Source organism: Cucurbita maxima, unplaced genomic scaffold, assembly GCF_002738345.1.
Source record: "Cucurbita maxima cultivar Rimu unplaced genomic scaffold, Cmax_1.0 Cma_Scf00001, whole genome shotgun sequence".
NCBI classification, from domain to species: domain Eukaryota; kingdom Viridiplantae; phylum Streptophyta; class Magnoliopsida; order Cucurbitales; family Cucurbitaceae; genus Cucurbita; species Cucurbita maxima.
The window spans coordinates 2,162,954-2,177,586 of NW_019272017.1; the positions used below are offsets into that span (position 1 = coordinate 2,162,954).

The following is a 14,633-nucleotide window of genomic DNA, read 5'->3' on the forward strand; positions in this document are numbered from 1 at the left end:
GATAACTGGAGGAAGAAAGTTTGATGGTGATCATATGGAGTAGAGTGTTGAAAGGAAGAAGATGATAAGAGGATTCGGAAGCTATAAAGAAGAAAGGATCAATGTTGTTAAACCTAAAGGACTCTGATACTATTACAATGTTTGCTGAAACCAACGTACGTCAGTAGTAGTGGTGAAAGTTCTCTATTTATAATTATTTGCAGAATAGAAGAATATGATAAATTATAAATAATATGAAAATAACAATAAAATGATAGAATAGGAAATGAATACAATATATTTGCTTTTAATAAAAGAGCAAACATGGTAAACTGTAATTTAAGGTAAATATCTAGATATTTACTATTCTAAAAAATATGCATATTAAAAATAATGAAAATCGATGAATTATATAAGAAAATGACATTAATTTGATATTCATGAATGATCCAGACACAAAATTCTATCTCCAAGACAGGGTTTGTGTGCATACCATAAATACAATAAAGAAACCATTAAATAATTTCTTTTAAAAAAAAATTCTATTTTAATCCCTTTTAAATTACTTACCAAAATTCAACTATTTGATAAACAATCATCAATTTTTCTTGTAAAAAAAAAAAAAAAAAAAAAAAAAAAAAAAAAAAAAAAAAAAAAAAAAAAAAAAAAAAAACATGTTTTGAAATTTAATTGTGAGCAGTTCAAATTTTGCTTTTTCATAATCGTTCTTAATTGGATTTTTTTTTTTTTTTTTAAGGATTCATAAAAATATAGAATTAATCCTCTAATTTTTAAAAATGGAAACTTTATTTTATTTGGGGAATTGTATTGCAATATATGTTGGAATTTGATTGGTTATAAAATGATTTTTATTAATACTTTTTATTTTAACTAATTGTTCTAAAATTATTATTATTATTTTTTTTTAATAATAATGGTACAATCAATCTCACTCTGACTCAATAGTAATTAAAATATTAATACTCAAAAAATATTAACATTATTTATTTTCAACCCTTAATTAAACCATTTAATTTCAATAATATTTTAAAAAGTTGAAGAATAAATAAAAAAAAATTATGAAATTAAATAAAACAATAAATATATAAGTAAATAATGAATCTTTCGTTAATATAAGTAAAATTCATAAATAATATTTGAACCTAATTCAAACAAAAATCTAGTCGGTAATTAAATATGTAATTAAATATGGAAAGCATAATAAATGTATTCTCATTGAATTTCCAAACATGCATAATTAGTTTATAATTCATCCTTTTTCAATCACATTCCATATTAAGTTTTTCATCTCTATATAAATCCTTCCCTTATTCTCAATCTTCATCTCACCTCTCATCGGAATTATGTGGACTCAAACTCCTCTAGCCGCTTTCATGGCCACTTTCATGTTCCTCCTCACTCTAACCAACGCTCAAAATGCCCCCAGTGACTACCTCGCACTTCACAATAGCATTCGAGCCCAGGTTGGTGTTGGCCCCATGCAATGGAGCAACACCTTGGCCGCGTACGCTCAAGCCTATGCAGAAAAAAGAAAGGGTGACTGTGCCATGATTCACTCAACCGGACCGTACGGCGAAAACATAGCCGCTGGGTACTACCCTGAGTTCACTGGGGTGGATGCAGTGAAGCTGTGGGCAAAAGAGAAGCCGCTGTATGATTATGCATTGAACAAATGCGTGGGTGGTGAATGTGGGCACTACACTCAGATGGTGTGGCGAAGCTCAGTGCGACTTGGATGTGCTAGAGTGCCATGTAAGGGTAATTCTCAGTTTGTTGTTTGCAATTATGATCCTCCGGGCAACTATATTGGGGACAAGCCTTATGGTTCTTCTCTCTAACTAGATTTGATTTTAAAATTTTTATGAATTGTAATAAATGTTGGGAGAGAATCATGAATTTATGAATGAAAATGAAGTTTTGCACGAAATTATCTATCGAAAATTTCCATCTAAAACTACAAAAGTTAATGGAGAATCATTGAATTTTAGGAATCACGAATCTTCAATACACATTAAAAATCTTGGAGAATTACGAGTGTTAGGAGTCACAAATCTACACACTGGCATTTAACTCCGCTGCACTATGAGACCCATAGCGGAGACGAAGGCCCATTGCCGCAACCTACCGACATTTACCGTCTTTGAATATCGAGACCAACGGGGCTGGAGTGACTAAAGGACACCCGACGCTCAAAAGGCGACCATATTTTTTCTTACTCTGTCTATTGGCCACTGCATTCGTCTTTTTCTCCTCTTCTGTTGGCAAGAAAACAACAATAATAATAAATAATAAATAATAAATAATCACAATGGTAAAATCAAAGAAAAGTCTGTTTTTGTTAAATTACTAAAATGCCCTTTTATCGAAATACTGAAATGCCCTTCATTTAATAGAAAACGATCAATTTTCTAGAACCGGGTTCAAATTTTTTTAGCAATATATATATATATATAACATTTTTTAATAGTTAATTTTTATTAAAAAATATAAAACATCTTAATAAATCTAATAATATTTCATAAATAATAATATAATATAATATTCTACCCTAATTAGATATGGTTTTATGCATTTATTTTTTTTGGATCCGTTAAAAGATATGGAATTAATCCTCTAATTTTTTAAAATGGAAAATTTATTTTATTTGAGAAATTATATTGAGTTGGAATTTACAATATAGGTTAGGAATTTATTATTATAAAAATATTTTTTATAATAATTGTAGAGTGAATATAACTCAATAATAATTAAATATAATATTAATCGAGAGGTATGAGATTTTATTTATGGATATGTTTTAAGTTACCGTTATTTTTTAAAAAAGAAAAAAAATACAAAAATTCATAATTGACGTCGTAAATATTTTTAATCTAAAAAATTCTTGTTATATAATAAATCCAATCTAACTCAATTATAATTTTTTTGGGTTAAATCATCATTTACTCAAAACTTTAATTAAAATATTAACCTTATTTATTTATTTTCAAATATTTAATTAAGCAATTCAATTTTAATATATATTTTAAAAAGTTATGGAAGAATAAATAAAAAAAAATTATGAAATTAAATAAAATAATAAATATATACGGTGTAAATACATAAATGGCAAGTAAAAATGTATTTTTTAAGATTGACTATAATTATCGTGGATTAAGCTTCATTAATCCTAAAAAAATTCATAAACTAACTAAATTTAGAAAATTTTCATTTATTTGAACCTAATTCAAACAAAAATCTAGTCGTGAAGCCCTAATGACATAATTAGTTTATAATTCATGGTTTTCCCATCACATTCCATATTAAATTTTCCATCTCTATATAAATCCTTCCCTTATTCTCGATCTTCATCTCATCTCTCATCGGAATTATGTGGACTCAAACCCCTCTGATCATGGCCGCTTTTATTGCCACTTTCATGTCCTCCTTGTCCTAACTAACGCTCAGAACGCCCCCCATGACTACCTCGCACTTCACAACCACGTTCAAGCTCAGGTCGGTGTCGGCCCCATGCAATGGAGCAGCACTGTGGCCGTGTACGCTCAAGCCTGTGCGGAAAAAAGAATGGGTGATTGTGCCATGATTCACTCAATCGGGTCGTACGGAGAAAATATAGCCGCTGGTTCTACCCTGAGTTCACTGGGGTGGATGCAATGAAGCTGTGGGCGAACGAGAAGCCGCTGTATGATCATGCATTGAATAAATGTGTGGGTGGTGAATGTGGGCACTACACTCAGATGGTCTGGTGAAGCTCGGTGCGGCTTGGATGTGCTAGAGTGCCCTGTAAGGGTAATTCTCAGTTTGTTGTTTGCAATTATGATCCTCCCGACAATTATATTGGAAAAAACCTTATAATTCTTCAGTGGTCCGAAGATATTTGGTTTTAAAAATATTATGAATTGTAATATCATGAATTTATGAATTGAAATAAAGTTATGATATTGTATACGATAGTATTATATTGTACACTTTGAACATAAACTCTTATGACTTTGTTTTGACCTCCTTACTTATAAACGGATGATCACATAGTCTCCCCTCTAATTAAGTATACCACATAGAGCCACCTGGGAAGTCTATACATATTACCTAGGATCATAAAGCCTCCCTCGAACAAAATACACCATATAGCCTTCCTTGAAGCATATGAATTTCTAAAATAAACTCCCCTTAATCGAGATTTGACTTCTTTTTTTAGAGTCATTAAACAAAATATTTCATTTGTTCGACATTTTTTACTACGATTTTAAGGCTTACAGCGTTTTTTGTTCAACATAGCTAAGTTAAATTCATGGTATGATACCATGTTACGAATCATGATATTTGTCCACTTTAAAATAATCTCGTGGGTTTGTTTCGAGTTCCTGCAAAAAAAAAAAAAAAAAAAAAAAAAAAAAAAAAAAAAAAAAAAAGAAAAAAAGTCATGTTAATAGAGANGTATTCTTTAATTATAAATCTATGATCATTTTCGCACTGAGAACATCAGCCACCAGCCCGTTGCTGTTCCAAGTCTCCGAGAAGAAATGCACTCGGCAGAGATGCGAAAAATCAGTCACCGTGTTTTCGGCCTCCAAATCGGGAGACCCACGACGGCAATTAACTCGATGCAGTATGAGACCCACACCGGAGACAAAAACCCACTGCCGCAACCTACCGGCGTTCACCGGTTCTGAATATCGAGATCGACGGGGCCGGAGTAAGTGGAGGACACCAGAAGTTCAAAAGCCGACCATTTTTTTTCTTACTCTGTTTATCGGCCATTGCTTTCGTCTTTTTCTCCGCTTCGTGGGCAAAGAAATAATAATAATAATTGAAAAATAATCAAAATCGTAAAATAAAAAAAAAAATGCCTCATTTGTTGAATTACTGAAATGCCCCTCATATTATAAATAAAAGATCAATTTCTTTTTGCAGAATCCAGATTCCCGTGGACAATTTTCTAGAACCGGGTTCTCAAATAGAATCTTTTTTTTTGCATATATATAATAATTTTTAATACATATTTTTTATTTTTTTAATTTATATTAAAAAATCTAAAACATCTCAATAAATTTAATAATATTTCATAAATAATAAAATAATATAATATTCTACTGAACTTATAAAATGTTTTAAAAATTGTGTTTAATAAATCTCTAAATTTTAAAAATTATGTTAGTTATATTTTAAGTTTTATTAAATAAAAAATTTAACTTATTCAACCTTTATTTTAAAATTACAAATTTATCGACTAAAATGATGTGTAATGGATAAAGTCAGACAAGATGGTGTTAGAGTCGAGTGAGTCAATTGGCTTAGTCACCACAAGTAAGTCGGTAAGTTCAATTTTTTATCTAATATTTGTATGAGTTTCTACTTATAATTGTGGTATACTCGAGACTAATATTACAATTTTTTTTTTTTTTTTTTTTTTTTTAAACTCTGATCAGCCAACAACTCCAATTTATGGCTGATGGGGTAATGGGTCACAGGTGGTTAACGTTTCAGGGTCGGGCAATCCCATCCCATCCNCACAAAATTCCATCTTTTTTCCTTTTTTTTTTTTTTTTCAATTATTTTTTCTAAGGGAGAAAAAAAAAAAAAAAAAAAATCTGTAGTGGCAGAGCAGGAGGGGTTTTTTCCCTTTTAATTTTTGGTATAGCGACTACTTGTTCCTTCTTGGTATTGGATCCGATCTCCCTCTCCAACTTTTATACTCTCTCTCCACCTCCCGCCATGGTTGAAACCTTGAACATCCTCTGATTGCCGCAACAATCATCTCGCTTTTCTTCTTTCTTGTCATTGTCGCCCGCTTCTGCTTCATCTTCTTGCAGGTACTTTTGTTTTCAATCCCTTTACTCTTCATTTCAACTTTCCTACTGAACTGTTCTAGTCTCCGAGTTTTCAATCTGGTTCGAGAGCTTTGAGTGGGCGATTCTTCTTGGAACTCATTTCTTTACAGATTTTCCTTCTATTTCCATAATTTTGTGAGAGAAGGAAGAATTTGTGGGGCTCATTTTGGCGTATTGTTTATCTGATCGGTGTTAGGGTTTATGAGGGACTTATCGCGGTTGTTTAATTGTAGGATAGGCTTGCAAGAATTGGTTTGATGGGGGTTTTGTGTAGGCCTTTAATTTTGGTTTAGTGTCGGTATCCATTCTTGCAAATCTGCCGTTTGGTTTTCCAAATTTGGGAGTTCCATGTGCTGTGGATCTGAATTTTCTGGTTTTGATTGTAACTTAATTTTTCTTTAGAAATTGCATCTTCTTATTGTTAGTATTCCATGTACGGATAGGCTCGAAGCTGTAAATTAGGCATGTTGTAAACTGGTTGTTTTGCAGCCTGACTGCGTTGACTTAGCCATTTAGAATTTAGAAAGCTTGAAGGCTACCTTTATGTATGCTATCATGTGATTCTCTGTTCTTCTTTTGGATTATTGAGAAGTGAAAAATTTTAAATGAGGTAGAAATGGATAGTGTGTCTCGTTTCGAAGGAGCATTAGAAAGATGCAAGAGACGATTCTTTTGGAAGAGAAAAGATTGTGGCATTAGTACTGAATGAAATGCTGGCTAATGGTTACAGAACCTGAGTTGTTGTATTTTACCTTTGATCAATCTTTAAAGTCAGTGAATCTTGCTGAGGGATTTTGTGGTGAGTCGGTTTGGACTACTATGCTTGTCCGTTTATCCCGAAGGGCTCCTATAAATGAATCGAGTCAATGAAGTCTCGTTTCGTTCATTTTAGGATAAGAAACAATTGTATTGATGATGTGAAATTACAAAAAAAGTGTTATGGCCATTTCATCCGCAAGTGTTCTTGTCTTAAGATATTCGATCAATAGGATAATTCGAATCTTACTTTCCTTGTAGTGATTCTTTATCATTTAGTGTTGGAGTGTTACATAAAACCTCTCCAATTCGATAAGAGAGAATTATAGCTAAGTGCTCTTATTGGATATCTTCTGCCATGTTCTGAAAATTTCGATGTAATAGTCTAAGTGCTGTTAGAAATATGTAATGTGATATTGGGTATTGTAATTCTTTAATTGTTGAAAGTTTATGGTGTAGTTTTGTTGAAAGAAGAATGTTTCTGGACTGCTGACATTTGATTATTTAATAGGAAGAAGTAAAGATATAAGGGTTTTGGCTATAGGGAAATTCACCATGTTGAAGAAATCGTCAAGTCGGAGCAGCAGGTCGAAAGGCATCAAGGTGAAGCATATTCTGCAGATTGTTCTGTTGGTTGGTGTTTGCTTTTGGTTAATTTATCAGGTAAAACGCTCCCATGACAAGAAGAAAGAATTTGACCAGAAAGATAATGAAGTGATAAAAACTCAGGATGGTGTTGATGTTTTGAAACTCGGAAGGAAAGACCTTCACCCCCATGTTGAGGAAGTTCATCCCGGTGAGAAGCAGGAGGAAGATGAGGAAGAAGAGGTGGGAGGTGAGGAAGAAGACTCGAAGCATGAGGAGGGAGAAGAGGATCATGAAGAACTGAAAAACGAGGCAGTCAATGAAAAGGATGAAGGAAGCAAGCATGAAGAGGAGACCAATGACGACGGGAGAGGAGGAGGCGATGATGACATAGATGAGAATGATCAAGAGAAGGCAGATATTGAACCCGATCATGAAGGTGAGAAGGCCGACGACGAGAGATTGAATGAAGACAGTGATGAGGAGGCGGGAGGAAATGAAGAGAGGGATAAGGAGGAGCAAAAAGAAAATGAGAATTCTTCCGATGAGCAGGAGAATGACGGTGGCGATCAACGCAATCACGAGGCACGTGAGGAAAACTACAAGGGAGATGATGCTTCTAGTGCAGTCGCCCATGATGATGACCACTCTACCACCTCACAGACAGAGGAAGTGAATTTGGAGAATTCAAATGGAAACTTGGAGCTGCAAAACAAAGAACAGGAAGGTGAATCTATCGACACCGAGGAATTTAAACGGATTCACAACAGTTCACAGTTAACTGAGGAAGTTGATAAAATGGCTGACAATGGAACTTCAACCAATGAGAACCCAAGTAATGTGAAGAACACGTACCTACCTACTGATGGTTCAGTTCAAAACTCAACCCTGACTACTCAATCCATTGATCAACCCGAACTTAGCGATAATTCATCCTTTGCAACAACTGAGACAAATAAGGTAGAGAATGCTGATTCTTCCCAGCAGAATGGATTGGAAATTGGTTTGAATCATGCTCAAAACGAAACCATAGAGAATTTGACTGCTCAGAATGAAACATCTCTTCACTCGTCGATGCCTACAAATTTGAATGACACGGTTTTGGAGAACAACCATTCTGAATCTCAGTCTAACACTACCAGTATAGATGAAAATTCAAATGGGGTTGAAGGCAAGACCTTGAATATCACTAGTGAGGCAGGTCTTACTGTTACAGATGACAAAACGACCAAACCAGAGAAAGACGACAAAGCGACTGAACTGGAGAATGTTTTACCCACCATGAAAACCCAGGAGAACAATGAAACTACTCAGAATGAGAAGCCGGAAGATACTGGCGAGAACAGTGAAACTGCTCGGAATGAGACGCTGGAAGATACTGGCAAGAACAGTGAAACTACTCAGAATGAGAAGCCGGAAATTACTGGCGGGAACAGTGAAACTACTCAGAATGAGAAGCCGGAAATTACTGGCGAGAACAGAGAAACTACTCAGAATGAGAAGCTGGAAGACAATGGCGAATCCAATGGCGAGAACTCTGACCCAGCAAATCATACTGAAGACCCAGTTCATGAAGATCCAATCGATTCGAACGACTCCCATGTAACCGAACGTGTTGATCTGGATACATTACCCGATATTAGAACCGGGGTTGACCACGGTGACGAGGCTGCAGCAGAATGAGGAGGGAGGGTTTCTTTCAAGGAAGCGTTTTTGAGTTTTCTGATTATGCTGAGTGTTTGTTTTGTGAATTGAAAATTTGATCATCTTATACTCGGAGGATCGGCTATAGGAGGAGGAAGTTAGTTAACTTTGTATAATCAATTTCAATCCTTCTTTGTTGACTGCTTGGTTCTATGGATGTGATATCTGAACGTATTATATATAGTTTTGGAGCAGTTGCTTATTCAATTCTTGATGGCCATGATTTTGCTTATTAGGGTTTTCACTTATTATCCATCAACTTTATCTTTATTTATTTTACACAAAATAAATAAAAATATTGTAATTATAACACTTCAACATATTAAAAAGAAAATTAAATTAGGATTCTTAATCCTCCATTGGATACTTCTCATGGGTTTGCTCTCAAAAATTAAATGTATTTTTTTTTTAATAAAAAGATTCAAAATAATATAATACAAAAAATTGAAAAATAATTCCTCTATACAAAAGTACAGCTCAAGTATTGAAAAATAAATAAATAGAAAATGGATATAAAATTACAAAACGACAAGCGCATTCACACGAAACGACGACAAACTTTTCATTGCCTAAGCTCCTTCCTTAGCTTCTGAGAGAACAGCCTGCAGGCGTCCATGCTCAGGTCCACCGCCGCCGCCAACGCCACAAACACCGCTGCGTCCTCTGTGCAAGTCACGTGCTGCACCGCCACCTCCACCTCCGGCCGCCTGCTCTGCTTCTTCATCCCTTCCACTGTCGTCGACATCACAAATCCTTTGTACTGATACGACGACAAGTACCCGAAATCCCCGGATCCGGGTCGAGATCCGGAACTCGAACTGAGGTCGAAGCTTCCGTTAGGGCTAATCGTTGGCGACGCACTGCCGGTAATGTCGATTGTGAACTTACCGCCAGCGCTCGAGCTTATGGTGGAGGTAGCCAGCGGGGCAGCAGCGGAGATCGTCGGGAGGAGTTCGAAACGGTAGCCGATTGAATCGGAGCCGCCGCTCTCCCGCCAGGCCTCGAGACGGCCCCACGGCCTCCAGCTACCATCTACCGGCCGGAGAATTAGCCACGCGCCGGGATTTGAGCGGCTTACACGGTGTGATCCCGGCGACGGGACGAACGGCGTCACCATCGACGCAGCGGCAACCGGCGATCCGGAAAGATCATGGATCGTTATGGACCATCCTTTTCGCTCATGTGCCGATTGGTCCTTCTCGGATCGGATCTTCGGTAACCAACTCTTCGAAGTGCTACTTTGTTCAGAAATTGACGACCTGCAATTAATTTCAGAGAATCAAGATCAGTAACAGAACCAACGAAGATTTTTTATTTATTATTTTGATTTTTAAATTTTATCTCTCTTCGACGATTTTCTTCGCAATTTTCTCGCGAAACAAACAGAAGATCACGAAAGATACGTGTTCATACCTTGAACGATCCCAATCCCGTTCGTTTCTGAAACCGAATTTGCAAGTAAAAACCGGTTGGCATACACTTCCTTGCACCTGAAAAACCTGAGGACTACACTCCGGTTCACCATCGAACCGGAACATGAATCTAGGATCCGGCTCAGCGCGAACCGTCAAGTGCAATTGAGCCGACGAGTTACCTCTTTTGCCCTCGCCGATTCCAGTCCAGCCGTTCTGAAACAAGCACGGTTTGGTTTCTGCCAGACTCGAAGCAGTGATCGGCACGACGATTCGGCCGAGTAACTTCGCAGAGCTTCTGAGAATGTTGCCGCCGCAACTGGCCGGAGCACGGCCGCCGGTGAAGACTTCGATCTTCACCGACAGATCCTTCCGCTTCGAAATAAGCTTCTCAATCTGAGATTTATTGAGGCTAAAACAGGCAGCGAGTGAAGAGTGAGAAGACGACGAAGAAGAAGAACTGGTCGCATCGGAAATTTCGCCATCGACGAGGAGAGGAACGGTGACGAACTGCGTCGGAAAGTCCTTGAGTTTAATTTTGCAGAAACATGGAGAAGACGACGGATGTACGCCGGAGAAGGAGGGTTTAGCGGCGACCGGAAACTTAACTGCCAAATTCCCGACGAGAACCCGAAGGAAGAGGCAGGGATCCATGAGGAAGTCGATATCACCGGCGTCGGCAGGGTTCGCCGGAGACAAAATAAAAAAAAGGGAGAGGAAATAGAGAGAAATTTCAGGTGATCGTTGAATGTGAAGAGAGAAGAGAAGAGAGGAAGATATTAAGAAGGGAATTTGGAGTATTGAGGATGTGAAGATGAAACAGGCTGGAAGCCATAGCTGGCTGTCTTTCATTACAGCAGAGCTACTGTGAGGTCGGTCCCACAACCCCACTAATATTCTTTTATTTTCTTCCTATTTTCTTAAATAATAATAAATAATTTTTACCATACTATCCATTTCTACCTAAAATAAAGCATCATTAAATTTCTTTAATATGCATTTATTGGATTAATAAAACATCTGTTCTGGTATAAACTCCATGATGAAAAACGATATTTGAGCTATTTTTTTTAATTAAATTTCGTGAGTTTTAAAAATACTAATAAATATTTAATTCAATCCTTCACTAAACTTAATTTTGTCGAATTTTTTATTTTCAAAAAATTGACAAATTTTTTAAAAATATTTAATTGTAGTATTTCAATAAATAAATAAATAACCTCTAAGAAATATAAAAGTATAAATGAGCAAACCAGTTACCTTAAAAAAGAAGTCACTACAAAGGGTAGGGGATGAATAAAGGGATATATATATATATATATGTTTTCTTTAAAAAATAAATTTATCATATATAAATATTATTAAATTTTAAAAAAAGTTAAATATATTAAATGGTGGGTAAATTAATAATCTTTTAAATCTTTGGATTTATACAACCTATTTTAAAAAGTATAAATTATGTTAGCTCATATAACAAAATATTACTATTTCGACCTTATTATTTTTATTTTTTGCACGTGATATTGAAAAAATTAATTATGATAATAATTTCGTCAAATTTTATTAATAAGGAAATTGAGTTTCATATGTTAAAAAAGCAACCAGCAACATATTACATGTCTACATATATGAATAAATCATATTTTAATAATAAATAAACTCGTTATTAAAATTAAATAGAGATTTTTTAAATTGACATTGAGAACAGATGAAAATGTTAAAAGCTTGCCTAAAAATCCTAATTAAATTAGAATTAATTAGGTCATATTTATTGTAATTTAATTTTAAAAATTCAATTTATAAATACTATTTTAACTCATATATATTATGGTAAGTCAATTTTTTATTTTTAAAATTTGAAAAATAAAATTCATTATGAAAAAATGATGAAAAATAAATACAATTTTTGTAAAAAATATATATATATATATATATATATATATATATATATATGTAGGGTTAGTTATTTAATTTAGAAGTATAAAAGAAATAGTTGGACACGTGGCGAAAAGGAAGCGATCTCAGATAGAGAAGGAATCAGGCGATTTGACCCGGGAGCTAAGAATGAACGAGTAAAATATATGGTAAGAGATTCGAAAGCAAAATGATTATTATATATATACTTTTCTTTTTCCTTTTAAACTTACAAAATGAATTTACAATAATAATGTAACAATTAAAAAATTAAAAAAAAAATGAGCTGGAAAAACCCTAGCAAAGGCTTCCGCACGTACGCTGCCCCCGGCCACGTCATCTCCTACCAAATAAATATTGTCGTTATCTCCGTTTCCACGTGTGAGCGGGGTCCACACACTGTCAGAATCCAACATGGCTGCGGGCCCACTTCAGGGTGGAGACCTGGGATGTGGCCCGATTCTCGTCGACATATCGGCTGGGGAAGTGTCGTTTTCTGAAGTTCCGAGTACTGCTCTTCTATGTGCGCTCCCGTTGATTGCGTTAAGGATCAGAACGACACATCGGCCTACTGATTTTTAGTTTTTTTATTTATTTATTTGTACGGCACACAGCTCATCTGTCACATTACCTCATTTATATATATATATATATATATTTATTTATTTATTTATTTATTTATTCAAGCTTCAGGTACTTTTCTTTTTGTCAACATGCTAACATTTATTTAAATTGGTAGGTTTGACATAAAAAGTAAATTAATATTTTATTATATTTAAGAATTTTTTATGAAATGTAATAAAAATAATATTGATAAACTTACCTTAGACAGAATATTAATAATAAGAAATTTAACAATTTTTAATACATTTTATTAATATTTTCATAAACTAATTATATTTTACTTAAGTTGACTTTTTTGTTATTTTGACTCAAATTTTCGATTTATAATATATATTTGGAGGGCTTAAACTTAAATAATTTATTTTAAGTTAAAAGTATTATCATAATAATATACAAAATTATTGGTAATAGGAATGAGAACAAAATATTTAACACTTTTGTCTAATAATTTCCATTTTTTTTTTATTATTATTTTTTGTTAAATTATATAATCAAATTCCACGGTTTAATAATCATTTTTTTTAATTATGATTTTCTCGTTATTTTTATTTATATCTTCACACAAATTTTTAAGATTATTTTTAAGTTTTCAAAAAAGTAAATAACAAAATAAAAAAATTCAATTATTTAAGATTTTTTTTTTTGTTAAATATATAATTTGTCCTATATATATATTATAAATGCATTTAAACGGATAGTGTTTTAAACGCTACTCTCCGCAACAGATTCCACGTTTGACTCATTCGCTCTCACGCTGTAGTCATGGAGCTTTTTGAGACACGAAAAATTTGAGAGTCCCCTTCATTTCGTCTTTTACATCGTTCCTTCCATTCTTGTTCTTGTCACGTTTTTTAGCCATCCTTCGTATTTATATCATTTTTTAAAATTCAATAATTATATTAGGCCGAGATATCGAGCCATGCTGATCCCCAACCACCCCTAATAATTTATAAATGATATTATTATTATTATTATTATTTAATATTAAGTCTATTATTATATTTTTGGAGAAGTGGAAGTTAGAAGATTACAACTAAACATGGGGGGTTTTAGGGGTTTAAATTTCATTATGGGGTGCATTATTAATCATGATTAATGGAGAATTAAGCAGTTTTGGGAAAAGTAAATTAGCAAATAATTAAAGACTAACCAAAGCTATTAACCATTAATTTGCTGGCATTTTTTTTTCCTAATTTTCTTTTCATGCATTTAATACTCATCTTAATCCAAATGAGTTACTAAAATCCAACCTTAATTACAGACAACAAAACTCTAAGTCAACCAATTTTTTTAAAATATTTTATATATTTTTTAAAAATGTATATTCTCAACCTAAAGGTCACAAGTTCGAATCCTTCCTCGTACATGTTGTCAAAATAAATATTATATCCAATTTTAGAGGAATATCTACTATACATACCATTGCTGTTATTAATTGATAATGTACGATATACTTCCTAAATTGTCGAACGAAAGTATATTGATTTGTTCGAGAGATTTGGTGCAGGTCTGTATTGATACGAATATGGTCGTGATGTGTATAGAGGTGTTAGTATATTGTAAAATCTACTTTGAAAAAAAAAATCGAAAAATTAAAATACGTTTCTAAAATTGGGTGAAACCCGTCATTTCCTCAAACATACGAGATATGTTTACACAATATCGACAATAAAATGAATCAGTGCCAATGAATTTAATCGACCTTGCAAACATTATTCAAACGATTAATAAGATTATACTAAAAAAAAATTATATGATACAAAATACTTATAATTAACATTTGATTTAAACCATAATCATAATTAAATTA

At 33.7% G+C, this 14,633-nt stretch overlaps 3 protein-coding genes across 4 annotated transcripts; 2 read left to right on the forward strand and 1 right to left on the reverse strand.

Moving 5' to 3' along the window:
- Nucleotides 1-1,343: 1,343 nt before the first annotated feature.
- LOC111485854 (basic form of pathogenesis-related protein 1-like) lies at nucleotides 1,344-1,838 on the forward strand. Its single transcript, XM_023132878.1, has one exon. It carries the CDS (start codon nucleotides 1,344-1,346, stop codon nucleotides 1,836-1,838), a length of 495 nt encoding a protein of 164 aa, XP_022988646.1.
- A 3,787-nt stretch (nucleotides 1,839-5,625) lies between these two features.
- Nucleotides 5,626-9,085, forward strand: LOC111477400 (uncharacterized protein DDB_G0290685-like). Of its 2 annotated transcripts, none has more exons than XM_023121418.1 (2): nucleotides 5,626-5,810; nucleotides 7,129-9,085. In XM_023121418.1, the coding sequence occupies exon 2, from the start codon at nucleotides 7,140-7,142 to the stop codon at nucleotides 8,850-8,852; it is 1,713 nt and encodes a 570-aa protein (XP_022977186.1). In that variant the 5' UTR covers nucleotides 5,626-5,810; nucleotides 7,129-7,139; the 3' UTR covers nucleotides 8,853-9,085. The 2 variants fall into 2 exon arrangements, with proteins under 2 accessions (XP_022977186.1, XP_022977185.1); XM_023121417.1 differs by having other exon boundaries at nucleotides 5,627-5,810; nucleotides 7,096-9,085.
- A 232-nt stretch (nucleotides 9,086-9,317) lies between these two features.
- LOC111486504 lies at nucleotides 9,318-11,173 on the reverse strand. Its single transcript, XM_023133686.1, has 2 exons — nucleotides 10,287-11,173; nucleotides 9,318-10,132 (listed from the first exon to the last, which is right to left on the reverse strand). The coding sequence occupies exons 1-2, from the start codon at nucleotides 11,135-11,137 to the stop codon at nucleotides 9,436-9,438; spliced, it is 1,548 nt and encodes a 515-aa protein (XP_022989454.1). The 5' UTR covers nucleotides 11,138-11,173; the 3' UTR covers nucleotides 9,318-9,435.
- Nucleotides 11,174-14,633: the final 3,460 nt, after the last annotated feature.

Excerpts from the sequence above, each read along its gene's own strand:
- LOC111486504 (XM_023133686.1), bottom strand. The coding sequence starts at position 11,137 with ATGAAAGACAGCCAGCTATGGCTTCCAGCCTGTTTCATCTTCACATCC. Across the intron at positions 10,133-10,286 it reads CGGGATTGGGATCGTTCAAG|GTCGTCAATTTCTGAACAAA; the intron begins GTATGAACACGT and ends AATTAATTGCAG.
- LOC111477400 (XM_023121418.1), top strand. The coding sequence starts at position 7,140 with ATGTTGAAGAAATCGTCAAGTCGGAGCAGCAGGTCGAAAGGCATCAAG.
- LOC111485854 (XM_023132878.1), top strand. The coding sequence starts at position 1,344 with ATGTGGACTCAAACTCCTCTAGCCGCTTTCATGGCCACTTTCATGTTC.